The following is a 26,886-nucleotide window of genomic DNA, read 5'->3' on the forward strand; positions in this document are numbered from 1 at the left end:
TACTTTGGACTGCAAAAAATAGAAAGTCTCTTATAGAAAAAATCCAGAGAATAGCAACCGTTTCACAGCTGGATTTTACAACCCCCAGATAGACCTCTTCTCACTAGGCCTAGCAGCCGGCAGGGTGCTAAGGAAAGTCTCTGCCACAGACTTGAGTGTAGAATACTTGAGTAAAAGTCTCTGCCACAAACTTGAGCGTAGAATACTTGAGTAACTAAGAGACATAGACAAATTTAAAGAGCTATCATACGGTACCAGTATCTCTCAGCCGATCCGGTGATACCGTATGAGTGTAGATCCATGTAGTGTCCTTCAACTGAGCCCCCAGGCTCCTTCTGAGAAGCCAGCCTTGTGCACGTCTTTCTCCCTAAGAGTCTTCCCCTGGGGTTTCTCCAGTTTCTGGGCCTCTCCCTTGGATGAGACAGCACCGGACCACCTTTGAATCAATAGGCCCCGAGATCCATTCAGGCCTGTCCCTGCAGTTGCGTTGCCTTGGGCTAGCCAGCCCCAAGACTTGGAAATGCATGATTCCGAAACCCCAGACCAGGAGGGCCATGGGGCTGGTCAGGAGGACCAGAACCAAACAGACAGAAAATATTCTCCGGAACCCCTGGACACGTGATGTCGGTACAGCAGCTGGACTAGTACTGAAACCATAAATTTAGTAAATTAGCCCCAAAACCAAACTGTGGTTTCAGGAAAGTTAACTTTGAAAAAACCATAGCGCCTGCTCGTCAGGAGCCCGTGCTACATTTATGTCACATGATATCAGTACAATGGATTAGGAAACACAAAATGTCATTAAAAAACCCAGTGAAGATAATTTTGGGGCCACAGACACAATCTATCCCCCGGTTCCTAGAGAAGAGTTTGTTGTGGAAGTGATGTTGTTTACAAGTCAATGAAACCCCCGATACTCCCAGCTGAGAACAATGAAGGAGTTTACTATTCCAATCCTCCAACCAGTTTTCTGGCTGGGAAGGTCTGGGAGTCAATATTTCCCCAGCTGACCAGGAACAATGAAAGAGTTTACTATTCAAATCCTCAACAACTAGTTTTCCCACTTGCTATTTCCCCAGCTGGCCGAGACAAGACTTCTTTAGAGTGTCAGCTTCTTGCATCATCCAACATCGGGAGATGGGTGATAAATACAATGACCCCTCCCCTTATATCCATAAATACCGCCCTCTTATCATCAAAGTAAAAGATGTGAAAACATCTATGATAAATCGTCAACGTATTTCACCTCATCAGTATCCAGTGATAAACCATAAAGTGACATCAAAGTCCATCCAACGTCTACTTTATACTTCAATAAATGATATCACCACCAATAAATATCTCCAAAACCTCCTGAACTTCTTCCTCCAAATCTCAGTATATGCTCCAGCAAACTGTGTGTAATGGACTACAAAACACCTCCTTTGCCAAACACCAATCCCAGTGCTCTCTTGGTGCTCACACTCAGGTTGTGCCCTTACCAGACCTCCATCACCCTCCTAATAAGTGGATCCACAATAGCTTTGGAGGAACCAAGACTGGACTAGGCAGTAATATATTTCTATCCCCCCTTGGTGGGAGTGGAGATGACCCATCTATAAGGATATACAGTACACACACACACAGTACAAGGCCAGGTTCACACTACGAGACGTTTCTCAGGGCTGCAGTTCCTCTGACCTCCACAAGGTGGTGATCTCACTTCTACCCAGACAGGAAGTCTCTATGGAATTCAGACAGGAAGTGATGTCATTCACAGACAGGAAGTTCCGGGTGAGAGGTGAAACGGGAGGAAGTAGAGAGAAGACATTGTTGGAAGTGGCAGCAGAGGAGGTAATAAGATCTTATTTTCTATTTACACCCAGTAACCCCCCGTCATGTCCGTCCTCTTCCTCCATAGTCACTGTAATGTATTTTATCTCCAGCAGATGATGATACATACCAGTGGCAGCTGGTGCTCAAAATTTTTTGGGGAGGAAAAAAAACTGAAAAATTCCAAAAAAAAACCCATCAATTGTAGCCACTGTGCCCATCATATGCAGCCTCTGTGCCCAGAAAATGCAGCCAACTCTGCCCATCATATGCAGCCTCTGCACCCAGCAAATGCAGCCAATTGTGCCCATCATATGCAGCCTCTATGCCCAGCAAATGCAGCCAACTGTGCCCATAATATGCAGCCAACTGTGCCCATCATATGTAGACTTTGTGCCCCATCAGATGCAGCCAACTGTGCCCCATCAATTGCAGCCTCTGTGCCAATAATATGCAGCCACTATGCCCCTCCCCCCTGCCCACGCACTGTCTGCTCGGCACTTACCCCATCATGGTGGTGGATCAGGCAGCGAGCTGTGGAACAGGTATCGCAGCGATGGCTTGGCTCCTGTGTCCTCTGTGAGTGTCATCTTCCTGTTCTGCTAGGCGGCCAATGGGATCACCTCTACCAAAGAAAATATCAATTTGATTTGCTAACACACCTGGATGGACTGCAGGTGCAATGGTTTGCGCTCACAGTTCACCTTTTTTAAAGCCTATTAGAGCCAATGACTCTAATCAGGTGCTTCAAACACCCACCCCCCCCCCCCCCACTGCTGTAATTCAGGCGACTGGTGTCCAAAAAGGGGCCAGACACCTACAGCGCCACATGCATCAATCAATGCAAGCAATGCATCCATCTATCCATACTACACAGAGGGTGTGGCTGGAGAGAGGGGGCGGCGTCCATGCGCCCCTAATGGATGCACAGCAACTGATACACATATATATAATGTGGAAACCAAGATTAACCCGTTCAGGGGCAGAAGAGTTCCCCACTTACGGGGCTGGAACATTCTCTTCATTTTGGAGATGTCACCTTTCCCACCAATCTTCTTACCTCATCAGTCTATACTAATGGATTATACAACTTTTATTAGGGGTGGGGGATGTTTTTTTTAGGGGGGATTGGAATATGTATGTCTTTATTTTATACGATTCAAATAGAAAGATAAAGGGAAAAATGTAATTTGTAGCAAATGTCCTGAAGACGAATGTCTCCATAATGATCCCAGTCTCAGATATTCATCCTAAAATGTGATCAGTAAAGTCTCCAGAGACCACAGGAGATAACAGGAATATGATGTGTCCTGGCGAAACCCAAAGACAAAGTTCATTGTTTAGTTTAGGAGAGGTGGAACGCACCCGGGAGAAATGAGTCTGTGTACAGGAACCTCACAGAGCGTCCTTCACAGCTCCTCCTCCCAATGTCCCTCCATCCAGAGTCAGAGAGTCCTATGACATCGCACTGACCTCACAGCTCCTCCCCCCAATGTCCCTCCATCCAGAGTCAGAGAGTCCTATGACATCACACTGACCTCACAGCTCCTCCCCCCAATGTCCCTCCATCCAGCTCTTTTTCTTACGGTGGTCTTAGGATATGGGCGGACCAAGCAGAACTGTTGATCCTGTATTTTATGTAATGATGCCCGCAGACCTGACCAGAGAGGATAGGAGGAGGATTCTGGAAAAATTATTTAATTTTACTATTTGTGTTCTTATACTATAGATTTCCTCCTGTGAAGTCTGGAGATCATATGACCATCACATTGCCTCCACCTCCCTCCCTGATAGAATAGAGAAATACAAAGAAGATTCTAGAAGTCACCAGAGAGATGATGGAGGAGAGGTGAGGAGGATTCTGGGAATTCTGGGACATTATCCAGTAACAGACAAGGGATGTGTCTGGATGGTGACTGTATCATTGTGTGTGTCAGGTTCCTATAAGGTGTCAGGATGTCACTGTCTATTTCTCCATGGAGGAGTGGGAGTATTTAGAAGGACACAAGGATCTCTACAAGGACGTCATGATGGACAATCAGCCGCCCCTCACATCACCGGGTAAGAGGAGACTTTATTGTAAAGGAGAGAGCAGTACGGAGGCTCCACCTAGATCCCCCATCATCTGATAAACACATAGAAACAATGTATTCAGTCAGTGTGTGTGTTTCCTACAGATGGATCCAGTAATGGGAACCCACCAGAGAGATGTCCCCGTCCTCTGTATTCCCGGGATTACACACAGGAAGGTCACACCATCCCCCACCATCATCAGGTAGATGATTGACAATTATTGGTAGGTATGATTTATACACAGCATGTTTGCTACAATTAATGTTTTATGATATCTTTCAGAGTGGAAACTTCTGGGATTTTAATATTATTGTTAAAGAAGAGTATAAAGAGGAGGATGAGGAGTATGGAGTGATGGAGGAGTTTTCAGAAGGACACAAGGATATGATGGAGCCGCCTAATACCAGGAACCCACCAGAGAGATGTCCCCGTCCTCTGTATTCCCGGGATTCCACACAGGAAGATCACACCATCCCTCACTGTTACAAGGTTAGTGGGATGTAGAGATTATGTGTAGATTTTTTTTATGTGCGCTAATATTTTATAGTTAATATTTTCTCTTATATTCTTGGTGAAGGATGATGAGCTGACAGATATAAAAGTTGAGGGTGAAGAAGAAGAAGAAGAGAGGTATGTGAGGGATGATCAGCAGTCTATGGAGGAGGATGGAATAACGGGGACATTTATAGAGGAGGACACTCCTACAGAGATCAGCACAGGTGGGTCATTAACACTAAATATAGTCCTCTGCTCACTGATTGGTCCAGAGTAGGGCAAGGACTGGGTGATCACCCATCCAATTGCCGGCACACTGAGAATTATATACAATAGAGCCCTCACCCAGAGGTCCGCATTAATAATAGGTACAGCGCCACATCTATTTCCTTTTTCCTTTCAAAGGACTGGGTGATATCAGCCTGTAATCCCCTGGTCACTTTCCTGAGCTGTGTTCCCCATCCTGTATTTCTGTATTTCTCTCAGATAATCTTCCTTCTCTGTGCTGCAGACACAATTTATGTATCTAGACTGGATTTATGGATATTCTGGGGATCAGCTGGCAGCAAAATGTTGATTTTCATCATAGACATTAATAGACCTTGGCACCTGGGGTATGTGTCTTGGGCCTCCTTCCCCTTACCCGGGTCTAGTAAGATCTCTGACAGAGCAATTGTCGCAGGGTTATGTGTTCTGTTATTTGCTGGCTGTGTCGGGTGGAGGGATATGTCTGTATAGTCTCAGACCCAAGTCACTGAGTGCAGTCTCAGGAGATGGGAGGCAGCGGTGTGGGACCTCTGCAACTTGTCTCATGTAAACATTTAAGCTTCCACTGAATACCAATATCTGAGTCCTGACCCTTACACTGTATAATTTATATTGTACATTACATACTCCTGACCCCTGCACAGTCTATATTGTACATTACATACTCCTGACCCCTGCACTATATACTCTATGTTGTACATTACATCATTCTGATACTATATAGTTCTTTCTGTTGTATCTTTTACAATATGATGTACATTACATAGTCCTGACTTCTGCTCTCTCCTTTCTACCCAGTGCTACATATAAACATAACATGTATTTCTCAAATCGCCTTTCAGGACAACCCCGGAGAGAGTGTAGCTCCACCTTGCAATCAGGAAACACATGCCCACTTTAAAAACACCTCCTCCTCCTCCATGGCTTCAGTTATTGTGTTTCCTCCTTGGAGGAAGCATGTGCCTGAACCAGGGAGAGCTACACTCTCTGCAGGGGAGTAAGGCTTACCTTTTGTTGCAGGTTGTTTCTCTTTGACCCCCAGCAGCATCTCCACGGGGAGAGGACTCCTGGAGCTCCTGGTCCCGCCATCTCACGGGAGTAAGGACCCTCGGAGTGCCGGCGTCGGGTGCCCGGTGTCCGCTTGTTAGCGCAGGGAGGGCTCTGTTGCTGGCGGAGGCCGCTGCAGGTCAGCGGCATGGCTCCGTTTTCGGCGCCGGGTCCCGGGCGGCGACGGCGTCGTTCACGGTGACGCGCGGGCGCTCTGAGGGGGCGTGGCGCCGTGGTTCAGCGCCTGGAACGCAGGGGTCATGGGGCGGGTCAGGTGACCGTGTGCTTCCGCTTCCGGCCGGCCTTGATGACGCGGCGGCCGGGAAAATTTAAAATGAGAGCTGTTTGTAAAATAGCTGCCTCACTCAAACGATGGAAGAGTGCAAGCCAGCTATGGCGGAGACAGGCGCCCCCAGCACCGGTCCAGCCCAGGTACGTAAGGTGCACTGGCACCCTCTGCTTTACTGTGGGTATGTCTTTGTTTGTTCCCCCCTCTTGGGGGCCTGTCGCTGCAGGTCAGAGGTGGACTTCGCTCTGACCTTTTGCAGCCTAGTTCTGGGGTCTCACTAGTAGGTCTGTTTGGTGGTGGGTCTCTGCACTGGCTTGGTGTTAAGCAACTGGTTGTTGAGAGCTTTTAGTGAATTAAACCTGTATGTCGTTTCAGGAAAAATCACTAGGAAAAGCTAGACCAGGTCAGAGAAAATGTCCTTCTTGCAAAACCCCCCTCAGAGATTCATGGCAGAAGGCAATGTGCAGAAATTGTATCAGAGAATTGATGGAAGAGGAAACATCTCAACAATATAAGGATTTGTTTTCTTCGGTTAAAGAGCTGACAAACTCTTTGAGTTCAGTCAAGTCCATCCTGATACAAAACCCTCCCGCACAGACCGAGCCTCAGAACTTACCGCCCAGCCCCAGGGCGTCGTCATCCAGACAGGTGGAAACTGAAGAGTCTGGAGACGAAGGGGGTAGTACTCTCATCTCCTTCAGGGATTCTGAGGAGGAGGAAGAGGAAGAAGATAGCAGGGGCTCCAAATTCAAGCTATCACTAGAGGAAGTAGATGATATTTTAAAAGCAATCTACACTACTCTAGAAATTCAGGAAGAAAAAGTACAACTGTCAGTTCATGACAAAATGTACCAGGGGTTGGACGAAACAAAACGGCGAGTTTTTCCTGTCCACAGGGTCCTCTCAGACTCAGTGAGAAAGGAGTGGAAGGACCCAGAAAAAGCCCCTTTCTTCTCTAAAGCTCTCAAAAGAAGGTTTCCCTTCGAAGATAAGGACTCAGAGGTTTGGAACAAGAAACCCAGAGTCGATGCAGCTTTCTCGCAGGTATCCAGACGAACGGATCTAGCCTTTGAAGATATGGGGATCCTTAAAGACCCAATGGACAAAAAAGCTGACTCCATCCTTAAAAAAGCTTGGGATGCTGCGTCAGTCAGTCTAAAACCAGCAATGGCAGCTACGGTGGTGGCCAGGAATCTGGAATGTTGGGTAGAGAAGCTGAAGAGCCATATTGAGGCGGGGACACCCCGCAAGGATCTCTTAGAGTCCTTTCCACTGATCCTGAATGCAGTCAAATACATGGCGGATGCATCAGCAGAATCAGTTAAACTGGCCGCTAGGTCTTCGGCTCTTGTAAATTCAGCCAGGAGAGCAGTTTGGCTGAAAACATGGTCTGGGGACACTGCCTCTAAGGTCAAGCTGTGTGGTCTTCCCTTCTCGGGTGACTTGCTCTTTGGTCCTGATTTAGAGTCTGTGCTGGATAGAACAGCCGATAAAAAGAAGGCTTTTCCAGTTAAGAAAAAGCAGATTGCTAAAAAGAATTTTCGTGCTTTTCAGCAGTCCCATAAAAAAGACCAGGATCGCAAGAGCAGATGGGGTTCACAGAAGGGCAAAGGCAGGGGTGGAGTCCTCTTTAGATCTCCCCCAGAGCAGTCCCCTAAGAACAAGTGACAATATCTCCCCAGTGGGGGGGAGACTGTCAGCGAACAATGGGACAGGCTGTCTCCAAATCTGTTCGTGAAGAGCGTTGTCGATCAGGGGTACAGGTTGGAGTTTTCAGAACTACCCCCGAGCAGGTTTTATGTGACAACATTGCCAAGGGATCAGGAGAAGGCCTCTGCAATGAAGCTGTTGTTACAGGAGCTGATACAGCAAGAGGTTCTGATTCAAGTCCCAGTAAACCAGCAGGGCGGGGGTTTTTATTCACATATTTTTCTGGTGAAAAAACCCTCAGGGAAGTACCGTCTAATCCTGAATCTGAAATTCCTGAACAGGTTCATTCGGTACAAACATTTCAGGATGGATACAATTTTCTCCATCACAAAGCTGTTGACCCCAGAATGCTTCATGGCATCCCTGGACCTAAGGGATGCCTACCTTCATATACCAATTCATCAGGCATCGCAGCAGTTCCTGCGCCTGGCATTGAAGGTAGGGAGTTCGGTATGGCACCTCCAATTCAGGGCTCTGCCGTTCGGACTCTCGTCCTCTCCCAGGGTCTTTACGAAGATTATGGCAGAGGCTTTGGAACCCCTGAAATTGAAGGGGATTCCAGTCGTTCCTTATCTGGACGACCTTTTGTTTTTTGCAGACTCCAGGGAGCAGGCCCTAGTCAATCTCCAGAGGGCCCAGTCTCACCTCGAGGGCCTGGGATGGCTTCTAAACCTAGAGAAGTCAATCCTGACCCCCTCACAGGAAATGAAATTTCTGGGGTATACATTAAATTCGATTCTCCAGAAAGTTTTCCTGCCGTTGGAAAAACAGGAAAAGTTACAGCTAGCTGTACAGCGGATACAGAGCAACCAGACAGTCTCAGTCAGGATGGCTATGGCAGTTCTGGGCCTGCTTACGGCAGCAATCCCGGCTGTTCAGTGGGCCAGGTTCCATTCCAGACCCCTTCAGAGGGAGGTTCTGTCAAGCTGGTCCCATCAGGATCCTTTGGAAAAACAGCTAAAAATTTCGTCAAAGACGAAAAGGGCTCTTTGGTGGTGGAGAGACCAGGCAAACCTCTCAAGGGGCCTGGTGTGGACCTTTCCTGTGGACAAGCGCCTTACTACAGACGCAAGTGCCTGGGGCTGGGGAGCCCATCTGGATGGTCAGACATCTCAGGGGGTCTGGTCCAAACAGGAAGCTCAAAGATCATCCAACTGGAGGGAGTTGAAGGCGATCTTTCTGGGTTTAGTGGCATTTCAGCAGAGTTTGAGAGGTCACCATGTTCAGGTGTTGTCAGACAACACAACAGCGGTTACCTACATTATGAAGCAAGGGGGAACCAGAAGCAGGAGCTTGATGGAGCTGGCCAATCTGTTGTTAGCCTGGGCAGAACAGAACACAGCCTCACTATCGGCAGTGCATCTGAAGGGCTCTCAGAATTTGTTTGCGGACCTCCTAAACAGGCGCAAATTGCTAGAGGCAGAATGGAGTCTGAATCAGGAAGTGTTCCTGATGATCTCCGAGGCCTGGGGGGTTCCTCAGGTAGACCTTTTTGCCAGCCAGCAGAACTCAAAGGTGGACAGATTCTTTTCTCTTCACCGAGGAGATGCAGCAATAGGGTTGGATGCATTCGCTCACCCCTGGCATTACCAGCTGTGCTATGCCTTTCCCCCCTTTCCTCTAATTCCACTAGTACTGAGGAAATTCAGGGAAGAAAGGACAGACTTAATACTAGTCACTCCTTTTTGGCCAAAAAGACCCTGGTTCGCGGGTCTTCGAAACCTAGCCTCGAAGCCCCCATGGAGGTTACCACTCAGAAAAGATCTGTTATCCCAGGGGACAGTAAGTCATCCAGAAGTGGAACTCCTGCAGCTAACCGCCTGGTTTCTGAGGAGGACCTGTTAAAGGCTAAAGGTCTCTCAGATAAAGTAGTAAAGACCCTGCTGTCCAGTAGGAAGGCAGTTACACAGGCAATTTACATGAAGGTCTGGAAAAAGTTCAACTCCTGGTGCAGTTCTAGAGAACTCAAGGTCAAGAGCACGGTGTCAGTCTTGGAGTTTCTCCATGAAGGAATGGAGAAGGGTCTCGCAGCCAGTACCCTGAAGACTCAGGTGGCTGCCTTATCAGTTTTCTTTGAAAAGACTTTATCTAAAGAAACTTTAATTTCTAGATTTTTTAGGGCTCTTGCTCGAAATAGACCAGTAGCCCTTAAAGACTTTCCCAGTTGGGATTTGTCTACAGTTTTACAGGGTCTCTCGGGAGCACCGTTTGAACCCTTACAGGAAGCTTCTTTGCAGAAGGTGGTTTTAAAAACAATCTTTTTGGTGGCCATCACCTCGGCCAGGAGAGTCAGCGAGCTCCAAGCTCTAGCTATTACAGAACCCTTCCTTAGAATTTATCAGGACAGGGTGGTACTGAGGACGGATCCAGCATTCCTACCGAAAGTATCCTCAACTTTCCATCGATCACAGGAAATAGTGTTACCTACATTCTCTGCAAGCCCAGCAAATGCAGGAGAGGAAGTTTTTCACACATTGGATGTGAGAAGATGTCTTTTACAGTTTCTGAAAGTTACTAAAGAATTTAGAAAATCAAACGCCCTCTTTGTGATATTTTCTGGATCACGCAAGGGGGAGAAAGCTTCTAAAAGTACGCTGGGTAGGTGGCTTAAGTTGGCTATAACAGAAGCCTATAAAGCAAAAGGAGAAATACCTCCCTCAGGTATTGCTGCCCACTCTACTAGATCCACGGCAGTTTCCTGGGCTGAAAGGGCCGGTGCCACGCCTGAACAAATCTGCAAGGCTGCCACTTGGTCCAGTTATTCGACATTTCTCCGGCATTACCGGTTAGATCTACTGTCTGCAGCAGATCAGGCCTTCGGCAGGAAGGTACTGCAGGCAGTAGTCCCGCCCTAGGGTAAGTTTCTCGGTTATCCTCTCCGGGGTTGTCCTGAAAGGCGATTTGAGAAAGACTCAGTTAGACTTACCGGTGACGGTATTTCTAAGAGCCTTTCAGGACAACCGTTACTTCCCTCCCTAGGTTATGCTTAGTAAATGTATTAAGTTCTACCATGGTGTTGTGCTTTCTGTGCTTTGTTTTCCAGCGTCGGAAGGCCACAATAACTGAAGCCATGGAGGAGGAGGAGGTGTTTTTAAAGTGGGCATGTGTTTCCTGATTGCAAGGTGGAGCTACACTCTCTCCGGGGTTGTCCTGAAAGGCTCTTAGAAATACCGTCACCGGTAAGTCTAACTGAGTCTTTTCTTTTGTTACACCATTTTCTCCTTTCGTCTCCCAGGACAGTCGCTGAGACATAGGGCTCCTCCCTCCGGGACAGGAAAAGGTGTTCCTCCAGACCTCCCTCTTCAGTTTTTTGTGTTTTCTGCTGGACGGGAAGGAGCATGTTAGGGACCTAAGGGGAGCTCCATATCTCAGGGGATGTCCTGGGAGAGCCCCTGGCGTGGACTGTCCTCTGCCTGTAGCACCCCTCTATCCTGTCAGGTAAGAGTAGGGTTGCTGTAAACTACTGCTGCCTTTGCTCAGGGTGAGCAGGACCTTGGTGCAGACCCTGCCGCCCATACCCCGCTAGGTACCTGTGTCTCAGCCGGTGGGCGGGAGACGCTTGGCTGGCCATGTTGGTGCCTTCTCCGGTTCTTCCAGGTACAGCATGCAGCGTGAGGGGGCGGGGCTTCTGAGTTCCAGCAGGAGGAAGTGACGAGAGCATACTTGCGGTGGAAACGCATCAGGGGGGTGCCGCGAGACACGGTTCCAGTCTCTTGGGCACAGCGGTGTGTATACAGGTGTTCAGAGTGTTGGAAAAGGCTCAAGAAGACTGAGTGAGCACCAAGGACCATGGAGGGTACAGTGGTACAGGTGGACTCCGGTTCAGCAGGCTCTGGCACCTCTCAGGTAAGCGTGGGGAGGGCAGACCATGGCTTACACTGGGGGGGGGGGGGTCAGGATCCTTTAGACCTAAAAGAGCCCTCCCTGGGTCGGGAGCCATAGGGGATGGGCTGGGCACTTCCTAGACTTACCCTAAACACAGTGGTGGTGTGGGTCGGGGCTGCATTCTAATGGGGGTTTGTTTGTCTTTTTTGATTTCAGGTCAAACAAGATAGGACCCAGATGCAGCTGCCTAGGAAAAAATGGGCCATATGTGGGACTAAGTTAGGCATTAATTGGGAAAAGCCACTTTGCCCAGATTGTGTCAGCAGTTTAGTCAAGGATGATTCAGTGGCACTGTATCACAAAATCCTGACATGTTAAGGATGAGATTGCATCCACATTCCAGTCCTTCAAGGGAATGATGGATCAAATGCAGGGTCCCTCTTTATCCTTATCCAGGACAGTGAGTATGCCTTCCTTATCCAAGCTTAGTCAGGAGGATGAGGGGGATAGGGAGAGGATACCGAGATCGCTAGCCTCCTCTCAAGCAGGTTCAGCATCCGACTCTGAGGGGGAGGAGGATTCCTCCAGGGGGTCTAGATAATTGTCTCTAGACGATGTGGGAGATCTTCTAAAGGCAATCTATGACACATTGGAAATTCGTGAGGAGCAGGTCCAGCTTTCTAAGCACTACCTTATGTTCCGGGGTCTAGTGCACATAAGAAAAGGGGATTCCTCATGCATAAATCTCTGATAGAATGGATTTTGCTGGAGTGGGAGCAGCCGGAAAAGAGGCCGTTCTTTTCAGGAAGCCTCAAGCGGAGGTTTCCTTTTGCAGCATATGCTTCTCATCCCTGGAATAAAATTCCCAAACTTGATGCACCGTTAGCCAAAGTCTCTAAAAAGACAAATTTGGCTTTTGACGACCTGGGGTCTCTTAGAGAACTCCAGGACAAAAGAGGGGACGTGCTGCTTAAGAGGGCTTGGGATGCCTCGTCAATTGGGCTGAATACCGCCCTCGTAGCTACTTGCGTGGCCAGAAATCTGGAATGTTGGCTAACGCAATTACAGACCCACATTTCAGCTGGCACCTCCAGGCAACAGCTTTTGAAGTTGTTTCCGTTACTATTCAAGGCAGTTGGTTTTTTGTCAGATGCAGAATCGGTAAAGTTGGCGGCTAGGTCAGCTGCATTAGTAAATGCAGCTAGAAGGGCTGTATGGCTGAAAGCCTGGACAGACAACACTCCCTCAAAGCTTAAGCTTTGTGAGTTACCTTTTTCAGGTGACCACCTGTTTGGGCCTGGCCTCCAGGAGGCGCTGGAATGCACTCAGAATAGGAAAAAATCATTTACAGAAAAGAAAATAGAGGGTAAACGCTTTTTTCAAGGTCCCAGGCAGCAGGTCCAACAAGAGAGGGATAGCCACCCCATAAAACATTGGAATCCTATTTAATCCTCCTTAAGCCACCTCAAAGCCCCAGTGACTTCTGCGTTCCAGTGGGAGGGAGACTGGGGGTGTTCCTCCCACAATGGACCACTTCAACCTCAAGTCCGTTCATACTAGACATCATAACAAATGGTTACAGATTGGATTTCGTTTCGGTTCCCCCCTCAAGCTTTCAGGTTACCCAGAGACTGAGAAAAAGTGAAAGCTCTGGGACTACTATTGGGGGATCTAGTGGATCAGAGAGTACTTATTCAGGTGCCCCAGAGGGAGCATGGCTAGGGAGTATATTCCCATGTGTTTGTTGTAAAGAAACCATCGGGAAAGTTCCAGTTGCTCCTGAATCTCCGCCCCTGAACAAGTTTGTGAGATGCAAAGGATTCAGGATGGAGTCAATCTTATAACCAATTTCCTGTTTCCAGGTTGCCTTATGGCCACAGTAGATCTCAGGGATGCTTACTTGCACATCCCGATACATCAGGACTTTTAAAAGTTCCTCAGGTTGGCAGTCAGGGGAAACTCGGAGGTTCTGCATTTCCAGTTTTGGGCGCTGCCTTTCGGGCTGTCTGCATCGCCAAGAATCTTTACGAAGATTCTGGCAGAGGCTCTAGCCCCATTAAGGGTCAAGGGTATAACGGTGATCCCCTACCTGAATGATTTATTTATTGCCCTTTCTTCCCAGAAGCTAGCGAGAGACTTGCAGGAGGCACAGAGTTTCCTTCTTTCGCTTGGTTGGTTAATCAACCAGGACAAGTCCCAGCTGACCCCGGCACAGGAGGTCCTGTATTTGGGGTACAAGATCTCGTCAGTAGAGATGAGGGTGTTTCTCTCCAGGGAAAAGATCCAGAAAGTGGATCAGGCAGTAGCTCAGCTTCAATCTAATCAGGTAGCCCAGATCAGAAAGGTCATGAGGGTGCTGGGTCTGATGATGTCCTGTTTCCCAGCAGTGGCCTGGGCAAGGCTTCATCAGTGCCCTCTGCAGAGTCTCATGCTACTTTACTGGGATGACAAGAAGCAGAGCCTAGATCTAGCTATGCCCCTATCATTCAGAGTCAAGAGGTTGTTGTGGTGGTGGCGGGCTCATCACAATCTGGTCAAGGGTCTGTCCTGGACCCGACCTGCAGCCATAGTGATAACAACCGACGCCAGTGCGTTGGGCTGGGGTGAAGGAGGGAATCTTAGCTCAGGGGGCCTGGTCGCCAGTAGAAGCATGTCGATCCTCAAATCAGAGGGAGCTTCTTGTGATTTTGAGGGCTATAGAGGCTTTCAAGTCCCGGATAGGGGGACAGCACCTACAGGTACGGGCCGTCGCTTACGCGAACAAGCAGGGGGGACCAGAAGACCCGCTCTGCAGCCTATAGCAAACAAGATTCTGTGTTGGGCCGAGGTAAACCTGTCCTCATTGTCAGCCATTCATCAGAAGGGCTCTCAGAATTTGCTGGCGGATTTTCTCAGCCATCAACGTTTAAGTCAAGATGAGTGGTCCCTCAACAGGGAGGTGTTCAAGGAGATTGTGATATGCTGGGGTCAGCCGGAGGTAGACCTCTTTGCCTCAGAAGGCAACAAGAAGGTGGCACAATTCTTCTCCATCCATCCGCTGGACCAGTCCAGGGGGATAGACGCCTTTGCCAATCCTTGGCAGTTCAGTCCCTCCAGTGAGGCCGATAGCTGCTGTTCTCCAAAAATTTTTGGCAGAATCAACGGACCTCATCCTGGTAGCGCCATTCTTGCCAAAGAGATCTTGGTTTGCCAACCTGAAGAGACTGGCCATTCATCCCCCATTATCTCTTCCGGTATGGGAGGACTTGATTTCTCAGGGCCCTATTCTACACCCATAAATAGAGAACCTCAGACTTACAGCCTGGGATCTGAGGAACAGCTGTTGAGGTCTCAGGGATTTTCAGAAAGAGTGATTAAAACTCTTTTGGAGTGCCGTAAATCGGTAACCAGGGCAATTTATGCCAAAGTATGGAAAAGGTTTAATTCCTGGTTGCAGGAGCAGGGACTAGAGCATCCTGGGAGTCCGTCAGTCTTGGATTTCCTTCAGGCAGGTGTAGAACTGGGTCTTTTTATCAGTACTTTGAAGGTTCAGACCATTTCCTTAAGTATTTTCCTTCAGACCTGACTTCAGCAGAATCAATTCGTTAAGAATTTTTTCAAGGCCCCCAGCAAGATCCAGGCCGGTGAGGTTAAGGGCCTGCCCCACCCGGGATCTATCCTTTGTCCTCAGGACCCTTACCAGAAGTTCCTTTGAACCCCTTGGAAGAAGCAATGCTGAAATGGATGGTGCTTCAAATGTTTTTTTTTTTTTTTGCGATCACATCAGCCAAAAGGGTGAGTGATCTGCAGGCTCTCTCTATTAGGGAGCCATTTTTGTTGATTTTGGAGGATAGAATCGTACTTAAGACTGACCCTAGTTTCCTCCCTAAGGTGGTATGCATGTTTCATAGAATGCAGGACATTGTCTTACCGACATTCTTTTCCTCCTCAGAGGCAGATGAGGAAGGATCTTTGAGTTTATTAGACATTAAAGAAGCCTTTTATTTTATCTGGAAACCACCAGAAGCTTCAAGAAGTCGGATTCTCTTTTTGTTAATTTTCCGGGGGCTCGCAAAGGCTATAAGGCATCCAAGTCTTCCATTGCTTGATGGATAAGACTGCCGATTATAAAGGCTTATGAGTTAGAAGAGATGGAAGCAGCATTATTTAAGGCACATTCTAGGGCAGTCTCAGTTTCATGGGCTGAGAGGGCCGGTGCCTCTCCGGAGGACATCTGCAAGGCAGCAACGTGGTCCAGCTACTCTATCTTTGCAAGACATTACCGTCTGGATTTATTGTCTGATCAAGATCAGACATTTGGATGAAAGGTCCTCCAGGCAGTGGTCCCACCCTGACCAGGTAAGTTTCTTGCTTATCATCTCAGAGGCTGTCCTGGAAGACGAAAGGAGAAAACCGGAGTTAGACTTACCGGTAACTCTTTTTCTAGGAGTCTTCCAGGACAGCCTGGTTTCTGACCCAGTGTTTTCTAGCAACTGGTGTTGGAGGTATGTACTGACGTTGTGTTAGTGTGTTGTGTCTTTCAGAGCCTTCTGGTAGTTCTTGGTTAAACTATAGGGAGGAGCCCTATGTCTCAGAGGCTGTCCTGGAAGACTCCTAGAAAAAGAGTTACCGGTAAGTCTAACTCCATTTTTTTTACCAGCTGGCCATTTTATATCTGATGATTTGATTGGAGCACAGACTTTTACATGTTGATAATAAAGTGATAACATCCTCAAACTTTGGAACCTTAAACAGAAAGTGATAATGAGGGAGGAGTCAATAACCCAATGATGGTGGTCTTTAAAATCAGTCCAGTCTTCATCTTGGTTGTTCTCCCCCCATCCTCACTCTCTGACCTCTGGTGGGGCTCAGCCCTGCTGTTATTCATGACTAAATCATGGACTAAATAAGGAAGTGCAGGACTTCTTGTGTTGGGAAGATGGCAATGAGTGATAGAGGGGGAGGGGACACTCGTCCTATAATCCCCTCATCACTGTCACTCCTATAAAAGACAGTTCTCGTTGTTTCCTCACTCTCTGACTAAGGTCCATGAATAAAGAAATGAACTGGTAGGAGATCAGAGGACCCATTTACTAGTTACCTTGAGGGGGGAATTGTAAGACCCTCAGAGACAAAGCTGCCTGATGTGGGCGGAGTCCTGGTTTAGGGGAACCAATCAGCTCATGTCTAGTAATAATCTTTTTATTTCTATTTTAGTAGATGGACGGGAGATGAGGAAAACCTCAGAGGATTGTCTTACTTTGTCTCCAGACTGTAAAGTAGAAGATGAGGACATCACACAGTATAGTCCAGGAGAAAACCCGACTACCTCAATTGTCCATCCGGCACCACACAGTGTAGATGGACCATCGTATTCCTCTTATCCTGAGGAACCTCAGACTGTGAGGGACGGTGCCGTCCTTCCAACAGAGAAGAGGTTTTTCTGTACTGACTGTGGGAAATGTTTCCATTTTAAATCTGAACTTAATGTGCATAAAAGATCTCACACAGGAGAAAAACCGTATTCCTGTCCTGAGTGCGGGAAATGTTTTTCACAAAAGTCCCATTTTTACAGACATCAGAAATCTCACATGGGGGAGAAGCCGTATTCCTGTGATGAGTGTGGGAAATCTTTTTCAAACAAGTCCTCTCATTCCAAACATCAGAAATTTCACACAGGTGAGAAGCTGTATTCTTGTACTGAGTGTGGGAAATGTTTTTTAAAAAAATCAGAACTTGTCATACATGAGAGATCTCACACGGGGGAAAAGCCGTATTTCTGTTCTGAGTGCGGGAAATGTTTTTCGAAAAACTCCAATCTTTACAGACATCAGAGATCTCACACAGGCGAGAAGATATATTACTGTTCTGAGTGTGGAAAATGTTTTGCAGATAAATCCAGTCTTTATAGTCATCAGAGATTGCACACAGGAGAGAAGCCATATTCCTGTTTTGAGTGCAGAAAATGTTTTGTACAAAAATCTGCTCTTGTCAGACATCAGAGAACTCACACGGGGGAGAAGCCGTATTCCTGTCCTGAGTGTGGGAAATGTTTTTCAGACAAATCCAATCTTTACAAACATCAGAGATCTCACACGGAGGAGAAGCCGTATTCCTGTCCTGAGTGAGGGAATTGTTCCTCACTGAAGTCCTGTCTTCCTGTACATCAGGGATCCCACACAACCCTCGAGGTGTATTAGTGCCTTGAGTGCGGGAAATGTCTTCTATATGAATGTTGCTGGACATCACAGCCATTATGTTGGGAAGAAGCACACCCTGATATACACCTCAGATATACTCCATGGCTGATCTTTGTCATGTTGGAAACAGTTGATAAGGAGATCAGAGATCACCAAAGACATGGATGAAGTGTTGTACCGTGTTGGCCATTGATAGCAATATAACAATAAAAATTTAGTCATTACCTTTCATTGGCTGAGTACATTTTGTGGTATAAGCTTTAAAAAAAAAAAAATTGAATGAATGAATGAATGTGACCAGCATTCACCCAGCTGTGATGAGTATTGGACATATTTTATTTCAAATGATCTTTGGCTCCATATAGTGACCATAATGTCTGTAAAGGAAATTAATAAGTTCTGTATATTATTGTATTCTATCTTGTATGTATTGCATACTGCACTCACTGTGCACATGGCACTAATAATGTTTTCATTACAGGTTTGAATTTTTTCAAGTCCTGCTTAGAATTAACCTGCCTATGTTACGCCCCTTGTTACTATAAACATACAATTGTAATATTAATGTGATACCTACGTAATCACGTGTATAGAAGCCTTCAATTGCGTAAAATAAACAGAAGTTATTTTGGAAAGATGCAGAGTTTATCCTTTTGTGTCTGTTCCCTACTGCAGTAGTTATTATTAATTTGGAACCACTAATCAATATGAGGATAGGAGTTGCCTATCTATAACATTTTCAGTACAGATGGCGAGCCAGCCAGGAAGTAATTTACAGGTGTCCCTGAGAATCCGAAAACAAAAAGCTTGAGAGGATCTGAGCATTTCCGTTAATCAGCTAGCTGAGGTAAGCCCTGATTACATTTGAGTTATCAGACTTTATTGATCGGTAAGGCATTTTCGGGACCATGCATGCTGTAAGCTTTTAATGCTCCTTTTTTGGCCTACATGCATATTTGCCTTCACTGACCCTTCACTGACATACACACTTAGCCTAGTCACTTAACAATGTATTTTGTCAGCTCAATTGTAATGCTTTACCCGAAACACCCCTTAAAATGTGTCCAAATGTTATTGTTGTCCTTAAATTCAGAGTGCCAGAGGCTTTTTTTGGGGGTCCCAAACTCATTTATATCCCTCCTCCCCCCTAAAATTTTTCCAATGGGCCATCAGAAGGGGTGAGGAATCTGATAAGTGGACCTTATATTTTTGCCTTTAAATACTCCTTAAAATAAATGTTATACTGATGTTGGCCAAGAATGTTTATGTCTAATCTGCTTGCAATGTTGTGTGCAAAAGTACTATTTTTTTTTTCTTTTTTGACTCCACTGTTTCCTTCAACGCCACAGGAATGGCAGACTGTGGCCTCCCAGTTTCCCCAGCAGTGGGACTTTGCCCCCCTGCAGTTAGGAATCGATGGGAAACATGTCCACATCGTACCACCACCTCACTCGGGGTCATACTATTTTAATTATAAGGGTTTCAATAGTATCATGTTAATGGCGGTGGTGTCGGCGACATACATTTTTATTTGTGGACATGGGGAAGAATGAGCAGATGTCGGATGGTGGAGACTTTGCCCAGACCGAGTTCTACCAGAGTTTGACCGAATGTCTCCAGAGTTGTGGCTTGGGATTGCCACCTGCGGAAGAGAACGTTGAAGGACTCCTATTTGTTTTTTTTCGCTGATAAAGCATTTGGTCTGGGTGATCACCTGATGAGGCCATTCCTCCAGAGGACCCTCACCCCAGAGAAGAAGGGGAGATTTTTGGGACTTTAAATGAGGCATGCAATAGACATGCCTCCATCCCTAATACTGAAATTATACTGGGGGGGTTTGGGACTTTAAATTAGGCCATGGACAACGTGAAGGTAACCGAGCCAAAGTACATGTTTAATGGATCAAACGAAATACATGCCAATATCAAAAGACACTATAGTGAACATCATTCACTGTTCACAAACACATAAGTATGTGTGTGTACAATACAAGCATCAAGAATACATCAGAGTGTAGCAAACCTGGTGCCACTTAGTGGTCTCATAAGATCAACTGTACATGCTAACATTTGTCTACATACATGTAACAATGTAGCAACACTTGTAAAGGAAATGTAAGTAAAATGATAAAAACAGTAAATACATGATAAAAATATACATAAAAGATGTTCCAAATTGATGGTGTATTATACACATAGATCTATATCCCAAAAGCCCGACGCATTTTGTGTAAGGAACACTCATCAGGGGCAGATGTTGGGGGGCATATAAAGTTTGTGCAGTAAGGTGTGGCCGGTACACAGCCTGGGACACAGGATAGCATCCGTCCTGGGAGCTGAGGTATATTGGGGTACGTGCAGGTGGTGAGGGCATACATAAACCACCCTGAGACAATGGAGCTCAAATGGTGAGTATAATTTGATAAGGACAGACCACAGCGCCGTCATTCGATGCCTGTTGGTAACTTGCATCAGTCCTAATAAGGGTGATGGGGTGCTGTAGAAAAATATAGCGTCTCTGGTGAATGGCTCCCAAACTGTGTCAGTCAGACCTCACCTCGGAGAAGAGGGTTTTTAATTACCGGATGGCCAGAGCCAGAAGAGTCGTGGAGAATGCCTTTGAGATAATGTCCAGCTGGTTCTGCCTATTTCTTACGGCAATTAATGTGGCGGAGTACAAACTGAACCACATAGTTCTAGCATGCTGCATACTTCACAACTTTTTAACGAGAAATGCTCCCAATTAAGTTGCCTCAGTTGGGCTTGAGGCCGGACTTCCTGAAAATACACTGACGGCCCTGGAAGCTGGCCGTCCTGGCTTGCCCCCCAAAGCGCCGTGAAGTGCGGCAAAAATATGTTGATTATTTTATGGGTAGGGGGGCCATTGCTATGCCAGCAAATTTGTAAATATTTTCTATTTCAAAAAAAAAATGTATCTGATAAAATCTTGATTTTGATTTACTGCTTGTGTTTCTTTTAGCTGTCTCTTAGGTTCTCCTAGTGTACTTGTAGTGCCAAGTGGTTTTTCCATTATTAAATAACACCCATTGTCACTGTAAACACCAACATAATGCAAAAACTAATATTGACCATTGAAAGAAGAAGCCACACATTGTTGAGTATAAAACCTTTTACTCCATGCACATGCGCGTTATAAAACATTTTTTTTTTAAACATGAGTTCTTTTTATTGAAAAAAAAAAAGGAGGTACGGTACATACAGAAAAACAAATGCGGTCTTCATCAAATCATATAATATTCACAGGTGCACTCATCACACACAATATATATACACGTTTCACATAGATAGTCAAGTCAGTACATGGTATGGAATGGTTACCGGATCCAGATCATCTCCTCCAGAAATCCACCCACCCCTCCCCTTCCCATCGCCACCCGCCCATACTCAACTCTTCTGCTAAGTCCCATCAAATAGTACCAAACAGTACTCCGCAAGGGGCAGATTAAGTTATGCATGTTGCAGGGTTTTTAAGCCACCTGTCCCAGATCCTCTCATATTTGGAAGGGCATCCCCTGTGGAGGTATATAAGTTTCTTAAAAGGCAAGACACCATTGATGCCCCCAAGCCATTGGGAGACCGTGGGAGGGTCAGATCTCATCCAGACTCTAGCAATCATTTTCCGAGCAGAAAATAGGGTTTCATGTAAAAATATTTTAGTGTATTTGTTCACAGCCGTGTCTGGGAAAATACCCAAAAGACACAGCTTCGGCTGAAGTGTAACTGGGGAGCCCATCGTATCATGGAGAAACCTCACCACCTGGGACCAATACGCTTGAATTTTAGGACATTCCCAGAGAAGATGAAAAAAGGTGCCAGACGCACGCGCACACATAGGGCAAGTGCCAGGGCACGCGCGCCTGTACCTGGAGACTGTAAGCGGCGTGAGGTACGCTTTGTGCGTTATAAAAATTTGTGTTAACCTGTCAGAAAGTTTGGGCGAAACTAGTTTACAGGTTTCCAGCGCATCACTCCATTCATCATCGGTAATAGGCCCCAACTCCCCCACCCACCGATTTTTAAGGGAGAAGGCAGCTACAGTCATGGAAGGGAGTGATAGCATAGCGTAAAATTGTGAAATTAATTTTTTGGGATCTGGGTTTTTAATTGCCGCCATCAATGGATTGGGGGGTACAGATGGGTCACCCATGGGGAATTGGGCACGGTAGGCATGTCGAATCTGCAGATATCTGTAATAAAAGTGATTCGGGAGCCCGTATTCTGCCTGTAGGGCAGAGAAGGGTTTCAGCTTGCCATCAGTAAGCATGTGAGACATATAAAACATGCCCTTCCCGCACCATAATCCACTATCCACTATCCGTCTGAATTCTGGGAGGCACCAATTATGCCATATGGGGGTGTATTCATGCAGGGACGGAAGGCACAACTTCAGAGAGGCAATGCGCCACACCCTCCTGTAATGGTAAAGAAGAGATGTGGCAGACTCCCTCCCCCCTCCGGCCCCCCAACAATCGCCACCATCGGGTCTGAGGTAGGCCCGATCCATGACGGGCATAAGAAGTGCAAAAACCTGTCTTTGTCTGTTTTATCTATATGGAACATTTGCGACAACTGAGAAGCTATATAATAGATATTAAAGTCCGGCATTGCCAGTCCCGCTAGGTCAGTGGGTAGGTGTAACTTTTGCCATGCTAGTTTGTGCCTACTGTTACCCCACACAAAGGGTTTCAAGAGGGCCTCTATCGCCTTAAAATGTTTAAGAACCAGGTAGACGGGGGAGTGCCAAAGCATGTACAAAATTTTAGGAAGGAGAACCATCTTGATCAGATTTGTACGCCCCATGACCCCCAAGGGAAGGCGTGCCCAAAGCTGCGTCTTCTGTTTAATCAGGTCAAGCAAAGGAGTTATGTTAAGTTTAATATAATCTGACGGGGATCTGGAAGTCATAATGCCAAGATACTTAAGCGTGTCCACCCTCTGCAAAGGAAGCAGAGCTCTGTCTCTAGGGGGCGGGAAACTGTCCAGGGGCAAAATCTGTGACTTGTCCCAGTTAATTTTAAGACCAGAAAACTTGCCAAAGCCTTCTATCAGTTGCAAAGCAAGGGGGAGTGATTGAGTCGAGTCGTTCAGGTACAGTAGGGTATCATCAGCATAAGTGCTGATCTTCTCCACTATCCCACCCCTACACAAACCCACTATGCCCACGTGGTCACGGATTGCGATAGCCAATGGCTCCGCCGCCAAAGCATACAGCAAGGGCGACAGGGGGCACCCCTGTCTAGTCCCTCTAGACAGAGGAAACTGCCCCTAGGGCCAGCCATTCGGCAAGACCTTGGCCACCGGGTTCTGATAAAGCAGTTGGATCCACCTAATAAATTTAGGCCCTATACCGAACCGAGCCAAACAAGTCCATAGATATCCCCACTCAACAGAATCAAAAGCCTTGGCGGTGTCCAAGGCGACTATTATCCTAGAGCCAGGATCGTCATGGGGGGTCTGGAGATTGATAAACAGTCTGCGGAGGTTAAACGACGTGTTTCTACCGGGCATGAATTATAAAACATTTTTGGATAAAAAAAAACATCTCTGTTCAAAACATAACATACACAACTCAGGAACTTACAAAGTTCCACATTGAAAAACCGAAGGCAGTATCAGACATTATAGTGTCAAAAATGTGGTGATCTTGCCTTCATCAGATGGGGTGATGTCACCCCTGTAAAAGCCAAATTTTGAAGATGCACACCAATTGGGATTCAAACTTGTTTTTTTCCTCCTGATCCCATGCATAATGTCAACTTGTGCTATCTCCCATCATGGGGGGTCAATGGACATGTTTTGGGGTTGTAACCACTTCCTCTCACCTACTTGAGTTGCGAGGAAGGGGTTTCACCCACAAAACGCGTACATTAATATCCCCTGATGGCAGATAGCACATGTTGACACACTGTGGGCATCTTCAAAATTTGGCTTTTGAAATGCGAACAAAATTTTTCAAAATTGATCCAAAACAAATCTAAAATGGTGGCATTTTGTTGTTATTTAGATTCTCCCTAATACATCAATCATGTTCTTCAGTTTTTGTTCAACCTCATTTTTTTTTTTTTGCTTTATGATGTCTAAATCCTGACTACACACCATTATCTCTTGGATTAGTATTTGTGCACTTGCACTGGTGAAATGAGGAGCTTGTTTTTCCACAACATGCACATCACCTAAAAGAAAAAATACACACCATGTATTATAAATATGCAGGCATACCTCTATTACCTGTATCTGTGGTGTCAGACACTGACCTGTTGTGGTGACAATTCCAACCACTTTTTCCACCTCTCCTCCCTCCACATTCTGAAGTTGGGGTATCCTCTGTTCCCCTTTTTCAGGAGGTGGGGGTTCCTGGTGTGCTCAGATGTCCCGAGTCTTTTCTGCCCTATGAGAATGAAACAAAAGGTATACTTAGCACACAGATATTTGTGGCCAGAAATAGGAATATGAAACATTGCTTGGAAGTGGGGTACAATTGTCTATTTTAGCAGAGTTCCAAGCTGAAGATGTCACGGTACTACTTACAGTGAGCCCACAGGCGAGCAGGTGACACGGGATCCCCCAGGGCGTGGAATCTAAGAGCCAGCCGGTGTTCCGCCAGGGACCCTCTCACAAAGGTTTGGACTTAGCTGCGTGCTGACCCAAGGTCACGACCCCCGGGTTCACCCTGCCTGCTAGGGAAGTACCAGAAGACACTGTTAGACAAGGATGGATGGATGGATGAAGTGAAGGAGAGCTGGATAGAGAGCCAAGGTCAGGGTGGGCTGCAGACAACGTAATCCGAACAAGCCGGGTTGGTACACAAGGGATCAGTTCACGAGGGGTCAGGTAAAACAGGTTACACAAGGGAGCTCAGAAACAAATGTTATTCAAGCAATAGTAGCTGGTTTTAAAGGGATTCAAATAGAGAAGCAAATGAGGGGCTGGACAGGAAGTAGCAGGAAGGAAACATATATTAGGCAACAGGTGATGGGCAGCGACACCCATAGCTGCAGAGTTCACAGAGCTGAACACCAGCTAGTGGACCAACAGATGCCAGCCGACCTACTGCAGTAAAGGTGAGACACAGACCAGCTCCACAGCTGATCTGTGACAGTACCCTCCCCTCTTAAGAGGTCCCCCTATATGTCTAGGGGCTGGCTTGGATGGAAATTTCTGATGGAATCTGGTCACCAAACGTGGGGCAGAGACATTGGTGGCAGGAACCCAAGACCTCTCCTCCGGACCATAGCCCTTACAATCAATGAGATAGGGTAGCCTCCCCTGGGAGTACTTGGAGTCCAATATTACTTTAATCTCATACTGATCCGAGGTATCAGCCACAGGAGCGGGTGAGAAGAAGGGCGAGAGAAGCTGTTGAGGACCAGTGGCCTGAGCAGGGAGACATGGAAGGTGTTGGGTATCCTGAGATGAGAAGGTAGACGGAGCTTGAAAGCAACTGGATTGATCTGACGGAGAATAGGAAATGGACCAATGAAGCGAGGGGCAAATTTCATTGAGGGTACCCAGAGTCGGATGTGCTTGGTAGAGAGCCAAAGTCTATTGCCAGGCAGGAACTTAGGAGCCGGACGGCGATGACGATCTGCCGCCGTTTTATGCCTGGAAGCAGCTAGATGAAGATTCCCAGAGACTTTTTTCCATATTGAGTTGCAGGACCTTTGGGTCTCAGCTGCTGCTGGTACAACAGGAGAAATGGGAACAGGAAAGGGAACAGATGGATACTGCCCATAAACTGTGAAGAAAGGAGATTTTCCAGAACTGGCATTGGTGTGATGGTTTAAGGCAAACTCTGCCCAGGACAAAAGGTCCACCCAGTCATCTTGGTGGGCTGAGATGAAGGCACGGAGAAAACGTTCTACATTTTGATTGACGCGTTCCGTTTGCCCATTGGACTGGGGATGAAAGGCAGATGAAAAATCCAATTTAATTCCAAAGGAGCTGGCCAAGGCTCTCCAAAACCGAGCAGTAAATTGAACTCCTCTGTCAGAGACGATATGCGAAGGCATCCCATGAAGACGAAAGATCTTCTCAATGAAAGTTGTGGCAAGACTGGGAGCAGAAGGTAGGCCTGGGAGAGGAATCAAGTGACACATTTTGGAGAACCGATCCACCACTACCCAGATGACTAGAACCTGTTGAGGGAGGCAGATCTGAGATAAAATCCATGGCAATACAGCGCCAAGGTACATCGGGGACTGGTAAGGGCAAAAGCAACCCAGCAGGGGCAGAAGTGGAAGATTTGGATAGTACACAAACCGTACAAGCTTGAATATATCCCTTGACATCCTTATGAAGAGAAGGCCACCAATAATGACGCTGAAGAAGATCACAAGTACGAGGTATGCCAGTATTCCAGAGAACTTGGAGTCATGTGCCCAAGCAAGGAGTTTGGGACGAAGTGCAAGAGCTACAAAAGTTTTACCAGGAGCAGGCTGCGTATGTTAAGGAATCCAATGTACATAATGATAATCAGAAAATGTCTATTTGCTTATGTGTATACATGTTTCTATGCTCCTTACTTATTATGTAGCATACAGATTGACCCTGTTCTGCGGAGCCAAGATGGCGTCTACACCCTACATCCCCCGCATTAAAAGAATGCATTCGAGATAACAGAACCAGCTTCAACCAAACTTCAAGCATCAAGTTTCTTCATTTCTCTTGTATTGTAACCAATAAGATGTACCAATTAGACTGACATAGTAATGACGTATCTTTCTGTATAAAATATTAACACCGCCCACCAATAAATCAGTATTTAGAAGTAGCCTGAGCTGAACATATCTCAGAGAGTGTTTACTTCTAATGTGCATGCACATTTATACTTTTTAATTAGGAATAGCAGCAGATAACCGAGAACTGATTTATAGTTCTAATCCATCACAACTGGCGCCCAACGTGGGGCTTTCAGGCTTCAATCGAAGGGAGACCGCATTCCAGGACTGAACGGCTGGCCAGACCAGAGAAGGGGGTTAAGCGCGCAGCCCTAACAGTACGGTAAGCATATTTATCCTTACCATTTGTACGACTTCTCTGGTTTGACTGGTTGATTTTGTCTTGTTGGCTCCTTTCGATTGTTCAAAGAGGCAGGTAACTTATTTCTCGCCTGAAGCCGTTTTAACGAACCTGCTAATGGTTTTCTGCTGACTATTATCTGTTCAGTGTC

At 46.5% G+C, this 26,886-nt stretch overlaps 1 protein-coding gene across 1 annotated transcript; it reads left to right on the forward strand.

Moving 5' to 3' along the window:
* The first annotated feature begins 1,137 nt into the window (after window positions 1-1,137).
* LOC143986881 (uncharacterized) lies at window positions 1,138-18,332 on the forward strand. Its single transcript, XM_077485287.1, has 7 exons — window positions 1,138-1,260; window positions 3,542-3,661; window positions 3,750-3,873; window positions 3,990-4,087; window positions 4,168-4,374; window positions 4,463-4,604; window positions 16,715-18,332. Exons 1-7 carry the CDS (start codon window positions 1,138-1,140, stop codon window positions 17,623-17,625), a joined length of 1,725 nt encoding a protein of 574 aa, XP_077341413.1. The 3' UTR covers window positions 17,626-18,332.
* Window positions 18,333-26,886: the final 8,554 nt, after the last annotated feature.

Source organism: Lithobates pipiens, unplaced genomic scaffold (genome assembly GCF_037356315.1).
Source record: "Lithobates pipiens isolate NorthernLeopardFrog02 unplaced genomic scaffold, aLitPip1_a1.2 Scaffold_18, whole genome shotgun sequence".
NCBI classification, from domain to species: Eukaryota; Metazoa; Chordata; class Amphibia; order Anura; family Ranidae; genus Lithobates; species Lithobates pipiens.